At 46.6% G+C, this 18,143-nt stretch overlaps 1 protein-coding gene across 7 annotated transcripts in view; it reads left to right on the forward strand.

Annotated features, from left to right (window-relative positions):
* Nucleotides 1-18,143, forward strand: part of GTF2IRD1 (GTF2I repeat domain containing 1) — a 90,908-nt gene that overhangs the window by 36,375 nt on the left and 36,390 nt on the right. For 5 of the 7 annotated variants that reach the window (XM_028707429.2, XM_028707431.2, XM_028707432.2 and 2 more), the window contains exons 1-5: nucleotides 6,173-6,274; nucleotides 9,449-9,577; nucleotides 13,151-13,292; nucleotides 16,541-16,687; nucleotides 17,118-17,301. In XM_028707429.2, the coding sequence (XP_028563262.2) occupies nucleotides 6,188-6,274; nucleotides 9,449-9,577; nucleotides 13,151-13,292; nucleotides 16,541-16,687; nucleotides 17,118-17,301 (689 nt within the window). In that variant the 5' untranslated portion in view covers nucleotides 6,173-6,187. Of the gene's footprint in view, nucleotides 1-6,168; nucleotides 6,275-9,448; nucleotides 9,578-13,150; nucleotides 13,293-16,540; nucleotides 16,688-17,117; nucleotides 17,302-18,143 lie in introns of those variants that run through there. The other 2 variants (XM_028707434.2, XM_028707435.2) reach the window with 2 other exon arrangements.

Raw genomic sequence — 18,143 nt, forward strand, 5'->3', positions numbered from 1 at the left:
CAGCACCAGCACTTTGAATTGTGCTCAGAAACGTACTGGGAGCCAATGGAGGTCTTTCAGGATCGTCAAGCTTTATAAGCATGTGAATTGAGCAGGTGCAAAGATGGCAACAGAATTAGGGTTGCCATACGGCCGGAATTTTCCAGACATTGCCAGGATTCAGTCGTTGGAAACAGTGTCTGGGCGGGAATCGCTTAAATGTCCGGGAAAATTCAGACGTATGGTGAATTTCCTTTAAAATAGCTCAAAATCTTCTTTGTTTTTTTGAGATCTTGTAGAAAAAGCTCAACAACTTTTGTGTCCAGATTTTCACTTTTTGAAATTTGGCAACCCTAAACAGAATCCTAATTTTTTCAGACTTTTGGAGCTGATCAACACCCTTCTCTCCACTGCTTCTGAATTCATCAGGCATTGCCACACATCCTTTTGCAGCCCAAGCTCCCATCATAAGGACTAGAGACCTGCCGTTCTCAAAAGTAAATAAAAAGTGGCCATGGTAAAAGCTTGGACCTGGTGAAGACTTGGAGACATTGCAAAACAAAGCTGAACTTTCTCCCAAGGAAGGCAAACGCTCCTCTTGTTGTGCTCCCCATGTCCCGAACGCACCCTCAACCCGCCCCCTCCTCCTTCCACTTCCATATGCTTCCTCTTCTCCTTCCGCTGGCTTCCCCGGATATCTGTCTGCAACCGTCAAAAACCAGGTCACGTTGCTTTCTCTGCATTCCAGAATTTCTGCTGTAGCCTTTGGCTGTGAAAGAAGGGGCTACCAGAACAGGACAGTGGTGAAGGATTTTGCTCACCGGATCAGCAAAAATCCATTTGCTTCATGACGGCACCTTGCACAGTCTTCTCCAGAGTAAAAACCATTGGCCTGGCCTGCCCCAGTGCTGTTTGCACTGACTTGCAGCGAATCCTCAGGGTTTCAGGCAGAGAAAAGTGGTTCCCAGCTCCACCTAGAGAGCAAATTTCCAGGTTTTCAGGCTGGAGTCCTTCCCAAGCCTATCTGGAGATGCCAAAAGCTGAACCTGCATTCCTTTTCCTGCTCGGTGGCTGCTAACTCTGAGGCCTCGGAAGCAAGTCTTCCTCCTTTAGCATAAATTGCTGGTCGTCGTCTTTTACTGAAACTCAGCCTAAGTAGGGTGAACGGTGCATTTTCTCTCCCCCGTTCTGCCTTATTTTATTATAGATTTATTGCATCTGTACCCCACCTTTTTCTCTAAGGAGCTCGAGGTGAATGTCAGTTGCTGGAAACCGCAGGAGGGGAGAACGTTACTGCTGTCAGGTCCTGCTTGCGGGGTTTTCCATAGGTTCATCTAGTTGGCAGCTGTGAGAACAGGACACTGGACTCAATGAGCCCCTGGCCTCATCCAGCAGGGTTGACTTATGCTCTCTACTGCTGAGCTGGAGCCTTCACTGCAGCCTACACCAGTGTGGTGTAGTGGTTAAGAGCAGTAGAATTGTAATCTGGTGAACTGGGTTCGCTTCCCCGCTCCTCCACATGCAGCTGCTGGGTGACCTTGGGCCAGTCACACTTCTCTGAAGTCTCTCAGCCTCACTCACCTCACAGAGTGTTTGTTGTGGGGGAGGAAGGGAAAGGAGAATGTTAGCCCCTTTGAGACTCCTTCGGGTAGTGATAAAGCGGGATATCAAATCCAAACTCTTCTTTTTCTTCACTACGGATGAAGTCTTAGTGCTGAGTCAGGCTGCTGAGTCTCTCTCTCTCTCTTGCAAAGATGAAAAAGCAAGCATGGTTCTTTGCATCTTATTTTTTATATAGATAAATTTATTCATTTGGTTTTTCAGATTAAAATTTTATTATATTTTTTTAATAAATTTTTATTAATTTTCCATAAACAAAAAAGCATAACAAAAACATAAACAAACATAAAATGGACCTCCCCATACCACCCCTTTTCTGCATCCTTATTTCAAATTTTTCCAGCAACCCTTTAGTCATAAACATATTTACCCTTTCATAAATTTAACTTCATTAACTTATTAAAACAGCTGTAGTTCTTTGTCTCTTATCTCCCTGACCTCCTAATTTTCATCCAAATTACAACAGTTTTTAAGGTATACTTTAAATTTGTTCCAATCTTCTTCTACCGCCTCCTTCCCCCGGTCTCGAATTCTGCCAGTCATCTCTGCCAGTCCCATTTCAGATTAAAATTTTACAGTCATATCCAACATGCAACATAGAAACAAGATTCAAGAGAATCTCCCGAATTTCCCTCCTCTCCTTTGTGGGTCCTATTATTAATCATTTCCTCCTGCGTCTTTTATAATAATGCAAATCTTTTACCTCTCCATTGTGACCAAAATTCACCATTAAACTGCAAGTGTTATTCCAATCCTACTAACGATTTTAACTGTTTACAATGGTTTTTAAGATAAATTATAAATTTTCCCCATGGTTCTTTGAATCTTCAGATTGGATAGGACAAGGTTATTTTTCTATCAAGCCTTGTATTTCCTATAATAAACTTAGCTCTTTCTTCTTCTACCTCTATGATTCTCATACCCTCCAACATTTCTCTGATGAAAATAGGGATGTCCTATTCTAAGGTTGCCATAGGTCCTCTTTTTCTGGGACATGTACTCTTTATTCATGGGTAGAGTCATCATAGTGATCCATGGTTAAAAGCAGAAGTTGGCATATGTGTCCTCTTCTTTGCTCTTCAAAATATGGCAACTCTGTTAGACTATTCCATATTATTAATAATAATTTTATTGTTTATACCCCGCCCATCTGACTGGGTTGTCCCAGCCACTCTGGACAGCTTCCAACATATATAAAAACATAATAAAACATTAAACATTTTAAAAGTCCCTATGCAGGTCTGCCTTCAGATGTCTTTTAAAGGTTGCATAGTTACTTATCTTCTTGGCTCTGGGGTTGCATAACTCCATACCCTTCAACATTTATTTGATGATAATAGGGATTTCCTAAGGAAAAGCAGGGACGCGGGTGGCGCTGTGGGTAAAAGCCTCAGCGCCTAGCGCTTGCCGATCGAAAGGTCGGCGGTTCGAATCCCCGCGGCGGGGTGCGCTCCCGTTGCTCGGTCCCAGCGCCTGCCAACCTAGCAGTTCGAAAGCACCTCCGGGTGCAAGTAGATAAATAGGGACCGCTTACTGGCGGGAAGGTAAACGGCGTTTCCGTGTGCTGCACTGGCTTGCCAGATGCGGCTTTGTCACGCTGGCCACGTGACCCGGAAGTGTCTCCGGACAGCGCTGGCCCCCGGCCTCTTAAGTGAGATGGGTGCACAACCCTAGAGTCTGTCAAGACTGGCCCGTACGGGCAGGGGTACCTTTACCTTTACCTTAAGGGAAAGCAGGACATTCCAGGTTTAAATCAGACACCAGGATGGCTTCTGTAAATCTGGGACTGTCCCTGGGAGGGTTTGGATTCTGTGTCTGGATGGGCCTTTGTATGTTCCTTGTGAGTGCGGCAGTTTTGCTCAGAGTCAATATCTGCATCCAGGCTTGCTCTTAGCAATTGCTCATTAGAAGAAAATATTCAATTATGATATATATTTTAAAGGCATTGGCCAACCCATTTAAAACACCCCCATCTCCTTCCTCATTTCTTTCCTCTGCCACTCGTATTTTGCATCCATCCTTACATGTTGGGGAGAAGGAGTTTGATCCCAGAACCCCACAGAGCCTTGAGGAATCTTTTTGTCTGCTTAGCAAATTGAGTTAAACCGAGCTGGCTTCATTCTTATTCTCCAGACAGGCGCTCCCAGACTCAACAATTCCTCCTCCTCTCCTCCATTAGAGGTTTTCTGTCTCTCTTCCCCTGCCCACCCCCACAACTGTGAGTGATGGCCATCTTGATCGCCACTCCCTTTTAGCAGTGGAGTTTGCTCCCACAAGGACCACATTCGCATACGACACCACTTTAAGCCCTCACGGCTTCCCCCAAAGCATTCTGGGAGCTGTAGTTTGTTATGGGTGCTGAGAGTCGTTAGGAGACCCCTGTTCCCCTCACAGAGCTACAGTTCCTGGAGGTCCCTCTGTGAAGAGCGGTTGGTTGTTAGACCGCTCTGGGAATAGTAGCACTGTGACGGGGAACATGCATCCATGGCGGGGGGAAAGAGTTGTTGCAAAACGAGAGCCAGTGTGGTGCAGTGGTCAGAGTGTCAGACTAGGACCTCGGTGTTAAAGGTAAAGGGACCCCTGACCATTAGGTCCAGTCGTGACTGACTGGGGTTGCGGCGCTCATCTTGCTTTACTGGCCCAGGGAGCCGGCGTACAGCTTCAGGGTCATGTGGCCAGCAGGACTAAGCTGCTTCTGGCGAACCAGAGCAGCGCACGGAAATGCCGTTTACCTTCCCGCCAGAGCGATACCTCTTTATCTACTTGCACTTTGATGTGCTTTTGAACTGCTAGGTTGGCAGGAGCTGGGGTCGAACAACGGGAGATCACCCCGTTGCGGGGATTTGAACCGCCGACCTTCTGATCGGCAAGTCCTAGGCTCTGTGGTTTAACCCACAGCGCCACCCGCGTCGCTCGGAGGACCAAAGTTCAAATCCCTGTTCAGCCATGAAGCTCACTGGGTGACCTTGGGCCAGTCACAATCTCTCACCCTAGCCTACCTCACAGGGCTGTTGAGGGGATAAAATGGGGATGGGGGCAGAACTGTGCCTGCGGTATAAACACAACAAATAAATAAATAAATTTCATAGCTGTTGATGGAGCTTAGTAGCCCAAGGAGGTGGGGGCAGGGGGATGAAAAGTTTTTCGACTGTGACATCACGTCAATATCATTTGTGGAGTCCTGTATCTTCGCCCAGGGATGCTCGAAAGATTTTGTAAAGCAACACCAACCTGATTTGCACTAATTTTTAAATTTGAATTTTTGCATGGTTTTCATTGTATGTATGGTTGCTGTAAACCACTCTGATTTTGTTTTTGTTTCATTTTTTTAAAAACCAATATGAGTAGTGGTATACAATTTTTTTTAGATTGGGATGCAGCTCTCCTGAGGTTTTAAAAACAGTTGAGATTCAGTTTTTGGCACGCCAAAAATCCCGTATTTTTTGCTCTATAAGACTCACTTTTTTGCTCCTAAAAAGTAAGGGGAAATGTGTGTGCGTCTTATGGAGCGAATGCAGGCTGCGTAGCTATCCCAGAAGCCAGAAAAGCAAGAGGGATTGCTGCTTTCACTGTGCAGCGATTCCTCTTGCTGTTCTGGCATCTGGGATTCAGAATATTTTTTTCTTGTTTTCCTCCTCCAAAAACTGGGTGCGTCTTGTGGTCTGGTGCGTCTTATAGAGCGAAAAATACGGTATTTCTTAATGATAAAATGCATTCAGAAATACGTACTCAGGGCCGTCTTTAGCAGATGCAGTGTCAGGGTGCAAAATCCGCCCAGCGCCCCCGAATTACCACGGGTAGTGTTGGGGTGGCCATAGCTGCGCACTGCCAGCCATGGGGGGGCACAACTCTCCCCCATGCCGCTGCAGGAGAGTGATCCTAGCAGAGGCTTGGGAGGGAAGCTGCACACTTGCCAGCCTTATGGTTGGCGGGGCGCAGCTGACAGGGGTTCAGGGAAAGGGTGAGGCCTTCGGCAAAGCCGCGCAGCTCCCCCACTTGCTGGGGCGCCCCTGAGAGGCCGGCGCCCCGGCACAACGCACCACTAACCCCTATGGGAAAGACGGCTCTGTACGTATTTTTAAGACGCATCTTTTTCAGAAAAAGAAATCACAAGTGGATAGGGAAACAGATGGAATAGACTTATGAATGAACACACAGAAAACTGATACGGTCTGGAAATAGACTGACCCATCCACCCCTATTCTATTCTAGTCATTCCTTCCCTCCGTTCCCTCCTTCTGCTTTTTTCTGTGTTGGAGAAATCCCCCCCCCCCTTCTCGAGACGGAGCGTTTTGTCATAGCAGCCCTCCACCCACAGGCTGCAGCGGTGTAACTGAGACACAGTCTTCTTCTTTTCTCACTGCCTCCCTGAGAGCCAGGCCAAGGGAACTACAGAAGCCTGTTTGTAGAAAGAAGATGAAGAAGTGAGGCAGGGTTTCGTTTAATAAAACAAAAACAAAAAACCCACCCGATGTTACTGCGCAAAAATCGTTTACAGCAGGAGGCAGGTGTTTGGGACGTGAAACAGGAAGACGGTGAGGGGTGAGGAATAATAGGATCCAAGCGCATAACAGTTGTCAAAATCCAAATGTGTAGGATAAGGGTTGCCAGACCCCCAAGTTTCCAGGTTTGCCTGCCCCTCTCCAGGTGGCAGGAGGAGGGCAGGAATCACCAGGTGAGCAAGAATGGCATTAAATGTATTTATTTTTTTATTATGAAGACTAAGCGCACAGCTTGCAAGCGACTGCAAATTACAGTGGTGCCCCGCAAGACGAATGCCTCGCAAGATGAAAAACCCACAAGACGAAAGGGTTTTCCGTCGCGGAGGCGCTTCACAAGACGAAGTTCCCTATGGGCTTGCTTCGCAAGACGAAAATGTCTTGCGAGTCTCGCCATTTCCCCCCCCCCGCTTCCCCCCCCCTTTTCAAAGCCGCTAAGATGTTAATAGCCTTTTAACAGCTTAGCCGCTAAGCCCGCTAAGCGGCTAATAGCGCTAAATCGCTAATAGCGCTAATCCGCTTAGCCGCCAATGGGGTTGCTTCGCAAGACGAAAAAACCGCTAGACGAAGAGAATCGCGGAACGGATTCTTTTCATCTTGCGAGGCACCACTGTATTGCATAGACTCTCCAGGTGGATTCGGGTGGTGGTCCTGCCTTCCTCAGCTCCCTCCAACCCTTCTCCCCATTAACCTCCATCTCCAGGAATAAGTGGTAGGAGGGAGTGCAAAGGAAGAATCACCAGGGCCCACCCCCATGACATCAGCGGGGCCATCACTAAGTTTCAGGTTTGGGCCCTGAAATTGCAGGATCTGGGATGCTCCTGACCAATGTTAGAAACTCAGATATATGAGCCAATTGCCAAACTGCACCTTAAACCTAGGTTACAGTCGCCACAACGGAATGTCTAGGCACTTTTTTTTAAACAATGAAATTAATATTAAATAAAAATATATATAAACAAATAATACACTGGTTTATATTTCAAGGGGGGGGGATATCCACATGGTTTAAAACACATTAAAACATCCAATAAAACAACCTAGAATAAAACAAATTCAAGCTTCAAGGAAAATATTTCAGATCCTTCTGTAAGTGACATTTTGCTTTCCCCATACAGTGGAACCTCAGAAACCGAACGCCTGTAGAATCAAACGTTTTGACTCCTGAACGATTGAAAACCAGAAGTGATTGTTCTGGTTTTCAAATGATTTTCGGAAGCCGAACGTCCGGCGTGGCTTCCGATTGGCTGCAGGACGCTCCTGCAGCCAATCGGAAGCTGCACCTTGGAAGTCGGAATGTTTTGGAAGTTGAATGGACTTCCGGAATGGATTCCGTTTGACTTCCAAAGTACGTCTGTATTTATTTAGTTACCTACTTAATTTATAGAGCTGCCCCATAGCTAAAGTACTCTAGGAAGCCATGTGGTATAGTGGTTAAAGTGTCAGACTAGGACCTGGGGGGGGAGCAGGGTTCAAATCCCCACTCAGTCCTGAAACTCAATGGGTGATCTTGGGCCCGTCAGCCTCTGAACCTCCCTCACAGGGCCGTTGTAGGGATTAACTGAGGAGGTGGGGGGTGAACCGTGTACTCCTTGGAGGAAAAGGTGGGAGATACAGTGGTACCTCGGATTACATACGCTTCAGGTTACAGACTCCGCTAACCCAGAAATAGTGCTTCAGGATAAGAACAGAAATTGTGCTCCGGCGGCGCGGCGGCAGCAGGAGGCCCCATTAGCTAAAGTGGTGCTTCAGGTTAAGAACAGTTTCAGGTTAAGTACGGACCTCCGGAACGAATTAAGTACTTAACCTGAGGTGCCACTGTAAAGGCATTAAATAAACTCTCCTGGTTGCCTGCTGAAAAATGCTGGAGGGACTAGCTAGACGGAGATGCTCGTCGCCAGAGTGGCACCCAGAGATCTCCATGGGGTCGCAGTTGGACCTGTGCCAGTTGCAAAACGCCCGTGGCACATGGGGAATTTCTAATGCTGCTCCTGGCCTGGCAGCCCTTTGTTGTTGTTTAGTCATTTAGTCGTGTCCGACTCTTTGTGACCCCATGGACCAGAGCACGCCAGGCACTCCTGTCTTCCACTGCCTCCCGCAGTTTGGTCAAACTCATGCTGGTAACTTCGAGAACAGTATCCAACCATCTTGTCCTCTGTCACCCCCTTCTCCTTGTGCCCTCCATCTTTCCCAACATCAGGGTCTTTTCCAGGGAGTCTTCTCTTCTCATGAGGTGGCCAAAGTATTGGAGCCTCAGCTTCAGGCTCTGTCCTTCCAGTGAGCACTCAGGGCTGATTTCCTTAAGAATGGATAGGTTTGGCAGCCCTTACGTAGGAGCATTCTGTGAACAGGAGGGTTTCCTATCAAACGTGAGAAGGTGCCGTCTCTTCTATACCCATGTCTTTAGGAAGCTTCTCGGCAGGGCATTCTGCAACTGGGGAATGTTGTAAATGGGGCTGCGTTTAAAAACGACCTGGAAACTGCAGTTTGGTTCAAAACACAACCGCAAGCCCGTTAGCAGGGACTTGGCCTTTCACTCCTATAACTGCAGTGCTTGTAACCAGCTCCCAGTCGGTTTCCGGGCTCAGTGTAAAATGCTGGTTTTCACCTATAGAGCCTTAAACAGCTTAGGAGCTAAACAATTGTGTCTTAGATGACCTCAAGGTCATATTTAGATGCCCTGCTCTGAGTGCTCCCACCAAGTGACGGAGAGGGTCTTATTTCTGGTGTCTCCATTGTTATGGAATAGCTGCCCCAGAGAGGCTCACCTGGAACGTTCCTTATGATCCTTTCAGTACCACACAAAGACTATTTTATTTGACCAGACATTTGAACAAGACTGTGTTTTGAAACAAGTTCTAGGCTTGTGCCTTTCAAAGAAACCTGATGCTCTGGTGTAGTTTTGATCTGAATTGCCATGCGTCTTTATTCTGTTTCCATTGGAAAAAGAGTTTTATATTGTTTTTCTTCTTCAAATAGTTTTTCTTGCTGTAATTGCTGTATTTTTAAAATACAGTGGTACCTCGGGTTACATACGCTTAAGGTTACATACACTTCAGGTTACAGACTCCGCTAATCCAGAAGTATTACCTCAGGTTAGGAACTTTGCTACAGGATGAGAACAGAAATCGTGCTCCTGTGGCACGGCAGCAGTGGGAGGCCCCATTAGCTAAAGTGGTGCTTCAGGTTAAGAACAGTTTCAGGTTAAGAACAGACATCCAGAACGAATTAAGTACTTAACCCGAGGTACCACTGTATGGGATGGAGTATTTTACAATTTTTTTTGAGGGGCGGCCATATAAATATAAATAATAAATAATAACGTAGATCTCGTTCTTGTTGATTTCCAGGTGGCTATGGCACTGCTGGGGAAGCTGTCTGAGGGGCTTCCAAACAACTCCAGGTCTGACCAGTGGCACTTAGTCTTCTCTCAAAAAGATGAAGTCATCACCAGCTTAGTATCTGCCTTAGATTCTATGGTAAGCTTCTTCCTCTGCCTCTTCTCTGCACCAAACCGTACGACATTAAAAAACCTTAAAGTGTGAATTCTTTGTGAAGGGGCTAGCAGAGATCTTGGTGAGGGCCAAACCACGCATGATATGCAAATTTTAATGTGGTGGGAAGGTGTGTATGTGCTCAAGACAAGACTTATGGAAGTCCCCTCTGGTATCTTGTTTCCTGAGGCACCGCTGCTCTGCTGCTTTTGTGATGGTCACTCACTCCACAGAGCAGGCATCCGCAAACATTTTGAGACTACAACTCCCATCATTCCTAGCTAACAGGACCAGTGGTCAGGGATGATGGGCATTGTAGTCCCAAAACATCTGGAGAGCCGAGTTTGGGGATGCCTGCCACAAAGTGACGAGGTGCTAGAACTCAGCGACATGTTGTAATATGCAGGACGGATTTTTAAAAATACTGCTTCACACTAGCCCATAGTTAGATTGGTGATTGTTCTTCTTTTAAAGCACCCGAGTTGGTGCCAAACAAATTCTTGGAGGAGGCAGCCAGGGGCTTTTTGGCTATGGTTACAGGGAACCAGACAGAGGGCCTTCTCGGTAGTGGCGCCCACCCTGTGGAACGCCCTCCCTTCAGATGTGAAAGAAATAAGCAGCTATCTTATTTTTAAAAGACATCTGAAGGCAGCCCTGTTTAGGGAAGTTTTTAATATTTAATGCTGTACAGTGGTACCTTGGGTTACATACGCTTCAGGTTACATACGCTTCAGGTTACAGACTCCGCTAACCCAGAAATAGTGCTTCAGGTTAAGAAATTTGCTTCAGGATGAGAACAGAAATCGTGCTCCGGCGGCACGGCAGCAGCAGGAGGCCCCATTAGCTAAAGTGGTGCTTCAGATTAAGAACAGTTTCAGGTTAAGTACAGACCTCCGGAACGAATTAAGTACTTAACCCAAGGTACTACTGTATTGTTTTTAACACTCGATTGGGAGCCACCTAGAGTGGCTGGGGGAACTCAGCCAGATGGGCGGGGTATAAATAATAAAGCAGCGATGCTTCTGAATACCAGTTGATACCAGTTGATGGAAATCGCAGGCGGGGAGAGGGCTCATTCTGCTTTCGGGTTTCCCACAGGCATCTGGTTGGCCGCAGTGAGAAGAGGTTGCTGGACTAGATGGGCCATTGTCCTGACCCAGCAGGCGCATGTTAAGTTTTTATGGCACACAAAAATGCCCATTTCATTGCGCAATGATAATAAGATTCTAATACATAAAGTAAGTCGAACTGAGGTGGAGGGAAGTCACACAGGTGTACCCTTATGTTCATTTCTTTTTTATTATTTAACTTTTTCTGTATATTTTCATTTTTAAGTTTGGTTAACATATACTTAGGACGAGGGTGGCGCTGTGGGTTAAACCACAGAGCCTAGGACTTGCCGATCAGAATGTTGGCGCTTCGAATCCCCGCGATGTGGTGAGCTCCCGTTGCTCGGTCGCTGCTCCTGCCAACCTAGCAGTTTGAAAGCATGAAGTGCAAGTAGATAAATAGGTACCACTCCAGTGGGAAGGTAAACAGCGTTTCTGTGCGCTGCTCTGGTTCTCCAGAAGCGGCTTAGTCATGCTGGCCACATGACCCGGAAGCTGTATGCCAACTCCCTCGGCCAATAAAACGAGATGAGCGCCGCAACCTCAGAGTCGGCCACGACTGGACCTAATGGTCAGGGGTCCCTTTACCTTTACCTTCAACATATACTTATGTATAAGGTAGTTTAAGAGTTGTGAAATTGTTTATTTTTTCTTTTATCCTTTTTCATGACTATTTTTTTTAAAAAAAAAAATTTAATGCCCGTTTCCTCTTGCTCACTCTTTGCTGAGCTGCTGTGATGTGACTGAGGGGGAAGGATCAGTCCTGGAATGTTTCCTAGGGACAGGGAAGAAGACTATGAGCTGTGCTTGGGAACATGTCAGAGAGTGGACACGGCACTCCTGTTGCCTTATGCTGATATTACGGACAAACAGCTTCAGGGATTTGGGCTCTGAAGTGAAAACCGCTTCCTCGCATCCACAGCCAGAAGGGTTTTGAAGTCAGAATCTTTAAGAACACATATTGAGGTTTCTATTAACCTTTATGCTGGAATCTGCTGTTTGATCGTCCCTTGTGTGTTGCAAACTCCTGGGTGAGGTTTTCCACAACAAGACAGTGATGGCTTTTATCTCTGTGACAAAAGAAAATAATTTGCATGAATTTCTGCAAAAAAAGAAGAAGTCTTCTCCCCCTCTCTGCTTTTTGATGGATTAAAATAAAATGAATCCCATGATGAATCTTACATAAGTTTATTTTTTTCCTTATACAAGATGTGTGTGCCTGGCTACATCTCTGCATCAAAAGTGATCTTATTTTAACTACGAAAGAGATCAGACAGGGAACAGTGTGTGTGTGTGTGTGTGTGTGTGTGTGTGTGTGTGTGTTTATTCACACACACATATTTTCAAAATGCTATAAATAAAGAGAGAAGCTCTTTAAATAAAAGCCCTGTTCAGGGGGACACATTTAGACTACACTTGCTTGAAACCGATTAAGCTGAAATGGATTCCCCATACGCTGTTCTCACCCCCTGAAACTGTAGCTTCGTGAGAATTCTGCAATGGATCCGTAGGTTTGTAAGTCACGTGGGGCAGAGACCTCTTCAGTTGTGCTTCGTAATGCACATAAAAAAATTATGTGTGTGTACATGCTTAAAATTTATACGCCATTTGGTTGTAAAAAAAACCCCAAACAAACTTAAAGTGGTTTACAAATAAGATAAAATAATGAAATTATTGATGAAAACAATTAACAAGAGTTGAAAACATTCAAAAAATAAAAGCCAGCAATAGACTAAAAACAGGTTGAAGCATGCATCAATGGTCCATCAACAGTATACATATCTGGGCAGGCTTGCCCAGGAGAAAATGTTTTTAGTGGGCACCGAAAAGAGTACAGTGAAGGCACCTGCCTTCAAGAGGCGGGGAGTTCCGTAGTGTAGGTGGTGCCACACTAAAAGATTGAGTTTTTGCAAATGCAGAATGGGTATTATGGGGCATTTGTAACAGTGCCGGTTCTGCAGATCGAAGCAGTCAGGTGGGTCTGTATTGGGTAAGCTGATCTTGCAGGCAAACTGGTTCCAAGATGCTCAGCATTTTGTATACTGATAGTAACACTTTGAACTTGACTTGTTAGCAAATTGGGAAACAGTGTAGGTCTCTGTGCAGCAGAGTTATATGCTGACAGGACCTCACTCCCGTCAGCAATCGTGCTGCAGCATTCTGCACCAACCACTACTTCCAGAAACTAATTGACAGCTGCACTCAGGCCAGAATTGGTGTTAGGTCATACCTGCAACCAGTAAATCTCCTGCATAGAATGCTTTTGCAGCAGTCCAGAAGAAGATTTCCTGGTACTGGTATGGCAATCTCTTAAAATATTCTCACATGCTGTTTTATTACACTCCCATTGCTAAGCCACCCTTGTGTCAGAAAGACAAGACAGAAACATGTAGACTAAATCATGATTAAATTCAAACCACCCTGGTTCTCTCTTCTCTTTCTTTCCCAGTGTTCAGCACTTTCTAAACTCAACGCTGAGGTTGCCTGTATCGCGGTCCACGATGAAAACACCTTTGTCGTCGGGACGGAAAAAGGGAGGATCTTCATGAACACAAGGAAGGAGGTCCAAGCGGATTTCAAGAAGTTCTGCAGTAAGTATTGGGTTGCCCTGCGTCTGGCAAGGATGGGGCGAGGTCAGATCCTGCTACCTGCACACCTTAAGCTTGGGTAGAACTGGATAGGATGGTTGCAGAGCCATATTTCCTCAGTCTTGGGCCTGCCCCAATCTTGTAGAATTGAGGATTGAGGTTGAATCCTGACAAGACAGAAGTACTGTTCTTGGGGGACAAGGAGTGGGCTGGTATAGAGGACTCCCTGGTCCTGAATGGGGTAACTGTGCCCCCAAAGGACCAGGTGCGCAGCCTGGGAGTCATTTTGGACTCACAGCTGTCCATGGAGGTGCAGGTCAATTCTGTGTCCAGGGCAGCTGTATACCAGCTCCATCTGGTATGCAGGCTGAGACCCTGCCTGCCTGCGGACTGCCTCACCAGAGTGGTGCATGCTCTGGTTATCTCCCGCTTGGATTACTGCAATGTGCTCTACGTGGAGCTACCTTTGAAGGTGACTCAGAAACTGAAATTAATCCAGAATGCGGCAGTTAGACTGGTGACTGGGAGTGGCCGCCGAGACCATACAACACCAGTCCTGAAAGACCTCCATTGGCTCCCAGTACATTTCCGAGCACAATTCAAAGTGTTGGTGCTGACCTTTAAAGTCCTAAATGGCCTCGGCCCAGTATACCTGAAGGAGCGTCTCCACCCCCATCATTCAGCCCAGACACTGAGGTCCAGCTCCGAGGGCCTTCTGGTGATTCCCGCTCTGCGAGGTTACAGGGAACCAGACAGAGGGCCTTCTCAGTGGTGGCACCCGCCCTGTGGAACACCTTCCTGTCAGATGTCAAGGCAATAAGCAACTATCTTACTTTTAAAAGACATCTGTTTAGGGAAGTTTTTAATGTTTAATGCTGTATTGTGTTTTTAATATTCGGTTGGGAGCCACCCAGAGTGGCTGGGGAAACCCAGCCAGATGGGCGGGGTATAAATAATAAATTGTTGTTTTTGTTGTAGAAGAGGGGCAGGCAGATGTGAAGCTTTCAGGACACGTTTGTTCCTACTATGGCATATAAACATACAAAGGGTCCCTGCTGGATCCGGCCAGTGGACCATCTAGTCCAGCACCCTGTTCTCACAGTGGCTGGCCAGACTCCCCCAAGAAGCCTGTTAGTAGAAACTGAGTGTGTTTCAGCTGTCGTTCAGTGTTAGAACATCAGCTTTTCATGCAAGTTGCAATTCTCAGCATCTCCAGGTAGGGCTGGGAATATCCTGGAGAATGAAAGATCTTTTATGCTAGCTCATCTTAAATGCATCCCCCCCCCCATGTCTGTATTGTTTGGAAGGTTTCAGAAAATCCCCTTCCAGAACAGATTTGGTTCCTGTAATAAGAAAACACCAGATACAACACATCACATAATTATGGATTGCCCTCTTCTTGACACCCGTCGCACAGATCTCCTAGTTGACTCCCTTACAGTGAAAAATATCGATTTGCAAAGTGTCTGTAATCCAAAATTTGTTGAGGGATGATACTCCCGAAACTACCAAGATTGTTTCGGGTACTTAGCTGAGATCTTTAAAGCTAAATCTAAAGTTGCCTGATTTATTCAATGGTGGTTATCTAGTCTTTTATATATGGTATGTGTTTGGATGACTTTGTATGATTTTATGATTTTATTGTTTTAACTTAGGCCAATAAAGGCTAGTTACAAGAATGAAGACAAGAAAGATGATGGCTTTGAGATTTTTGTGAATTTTACTTTAATTACACACACACACACACACACACACCATATATATATATATATATATATATATATATATATATATATATGCGCTTCCAATCCCCCTTCGTGGGGCAATGCTATGATTTACCCCAGTGGGCCAGCCTCCACTGTGTATGACTGAGCCACCACTCAGTTGTGATGGGATTACAGAATCCTGGCATTGTAAGAGTTAGAAGGGACCCCGAGGGTCATCTAGTCCAACCCCTTACCATGCAGGAATCTTTTGCCCAAAGTGAGGCTCAAACCCACAACCCTTAGATTAAGAGCCTCACACTTTACTGACTGAGCTCTGCATGGGTTTGATTTGCAGGATGCTCAGAGGGCAGGCAGGCAGGCAGGCAGGCAGGCAAGCTCTTCCGAGTTGGGCTTTTTCTGCGGGACAAAGTGGCTTAAAGCCTTGTAAACAAAAAACACATGTTTGCTTAGTTATAATCCCGAGGTTTCTGATGTGCTAGGAAAACCAGGCGGGGGCCTGCGTGCTCCATGCTGGCAGAGAGTTTATGCTTAATCCCCTCAGTGGGACTGCTCAAGAACAGTTCATTCTCCGGCAAATATTAGCCTTGCTAGGCTGTCAAGGTCAACGCTGGCTTGGATTATGTGCCGAGTCTGCACCAGCTGCGAATTTCGCCCGGAGTCTAATCCATTTCTGAGCTTTCAGCATTAGCAAAGACTGTGGCCTTTTGCTTCGCTCCTGGTATGTGTTTCACACGGCCAGAAGTGGAGCAAAGAGGCTGGAATTTGAGGGGCAGTTTGATTCTTAAACCATGGGTTTAAGAAATAAAATTTAAGAAAATATTTCCTTTAAAAATCTCTGCCTGATCTTCCCTTTTGCTTTTCGGCCATATTTCTCTGCCCCTTCCTTAGGGAAGGGACTGGGTCAGGGGCTTGCTGGATGAGGAAGAGTGGGGGGCATAGCTGTCAACTTTTCCCTTTTCTTGCGAGGAATCCTATTCAGAATAAGGGACTTTCCCTTAAAAAAGGGGAAACGTTGACAGCTATGGTGGTGGGAGCCCCCCGCCCAAGAGCCCCCCAGGGACGAGACAGAAGACGACAATTTAGATCCCAGATCTTGCTGAACAATGGGCAGGACAGCCCATAGGAGGAGCCCTCTCCCTTGACACAGCCTTTATGTGCTTGGGAGGGATTCAGAGGGAGAGGCTAAAGTGTGGGGCTAGTGGTCAGTTTCAGCAACATCTCAGAGCAACTGAAGGACTCTACTGTGTTGTCGTTTTCTGTTAATAAAAAGCTAATTGCATTCCATGCCTCCCGTGCTTCCCTGCCCTGTGGTTGACCTGGGCAACGCTTGACAGTTCCTTGATAGACTGTGGCTCAACAGTTCAATCCCTGATGTTCTCCAGGTTATGGAGCAGAGTCCTTGAGGGGCGGGGCTTCGGAAGAAGGGGCAGGGCCTTAGACGGGGACCACATTTGGTCTGAGATGCGGCAGTGGGTCCTAGCGCCCGCCTCCTGAACTTCCACCTCTCCCTCTCCCTGTTGGCAGGAGTCCAACAGAGGAAAGAGCAGGATCTGGATGGCCAGAAGAAGCCCAAGGACTTTGGCCGGACCATTCCCCGGATCTCCCCGGACCAGGGATCGGATGTTTACCTTCTCAGGAAGATGGTGGAAGAAGTCTTTGACGTGCTTTACAGTAAGGAAGAGCTTGGGGTCCAGTTCGGTTTGGGCTCAGTCACTGCTGCCTTCTGCTGTAGGGTGTCTAGGTCATGTTGTCTATGGGTATCTTCTCTACTAGCGTGTCAGGGCGGGGGAGGAGGGGCTGGGGGAGGTGGGGCTTGGGAGGGTGAGCCGGCGGGTCATCAGGGGGGCCAAAGGCGAGGGCTGCGAGGCAGTATAGGTCAAGGCAAGCTGGTGGTCAGCTTACTCCAGAGGAGCTGAAAGGCGCTGTAATCCAACAACGCCAAAACTTTTCCATATTCCACAATGCAATTCTCCAACCAAACAGTGTTTGCATTTCTTGGTAATGGTGTGGCAAAGAGCTGGGGCCCAGGAGCACCTCGTGGCCCAGCTAAAATCTGAACTCTGTTTTGATCTGTGTTTGTGATTCTTCCTTTTTGCCCCAGGCGAGGCCTTAGGGAAGAGCAGTGTGGTGCAACTCCCCTACGAGAAGTTCTTGAAAGAGCCTGGCTCTCTGATGGTTGCTGGGCTTCCCGACGGGCTCACCTTCAGGAGGCCCGCCGAGTACGATGCGAAATCGCTGATGGCCATCTTGGAGCACAGCCACAGCATGTGCTTCAGGCTCAAAAGGTAAGGGGGTCCCCCCGCCCAGTGCTCAGCTAATACTTTCAGGCCTCAAGAGCCGGTCTGCAGACACTTTGCATAAGGATGAAATGGGCTGTCCTGCCATGGCTGCGGTTGGATGCCACACTAAACTGTGGTTTGTTGCAACCTTGCATTTAAGCGCTAGCCTGGTAGGCATAAGTGAGCAGGAATTGCATGCAGGTGGTCAGTGTTAGAAACTCAGAAATATAAACTAATCACGAAAAGCCACCTTAAACCTAGGTTATGGCTGGCACCACGGAATGTCTAGATGCCTTTTTTATTTTTTGCAATGGCATTTATTATTATTTATTTCATTTCTATACTGCTTTATACTTTAAAGGGAATTAAATCTCAAAGTGGTTTACAACACATTAAAACATCCAATAAAACAATGCAGAATAAAACAAATGCAAGCTTCAATATTTCAGATCCTTCTCGATGTGACAATTTGCTTTCCCCCATATTTATTTACCTTTATAGAACAGAAGTACAGTCGTACCTTGGTTCTTGAACTTATTCCGTTCGACTCCTGAAACAGTTCGAAAACCAAGGCACAGCTTCCGATTGGCTGCAGGAGCGTCCTGCAGCCAATTGGAAGCTGTGCTGGACATTCGACTTCTGAAAACGATTCGAAAACTGGAACACTTCCGGGTTTCAATTGTTCAGGGGCAAATTTGTTTGGGGGCCAAGTCGTTTGAGATCCAAGGTACGACTGTACTCTAGGAAGCCAGTGTGGTGTAGTGGTTAGAGTGTCGGACTAGGACCTGGGAAATCAAGGTTCAAATCTCCACTCAGTCATGAAGCTCACTGGGTGATCTTGGGCTGGC

The sequence above is a fragment of the Podarcis muralis genome, chromosome 15 (genome assembly GCF_964188315.1).
Source record: "Podarcis muralis chromosome 15, rPodMur119.hap1.1, whole genome shotgun sequence".
NCBI lineage: Eukaryota > Metazoa > Chordata > Lepidosauria > Squamata > Lacertidae > Podarcis > Podarcis muralis.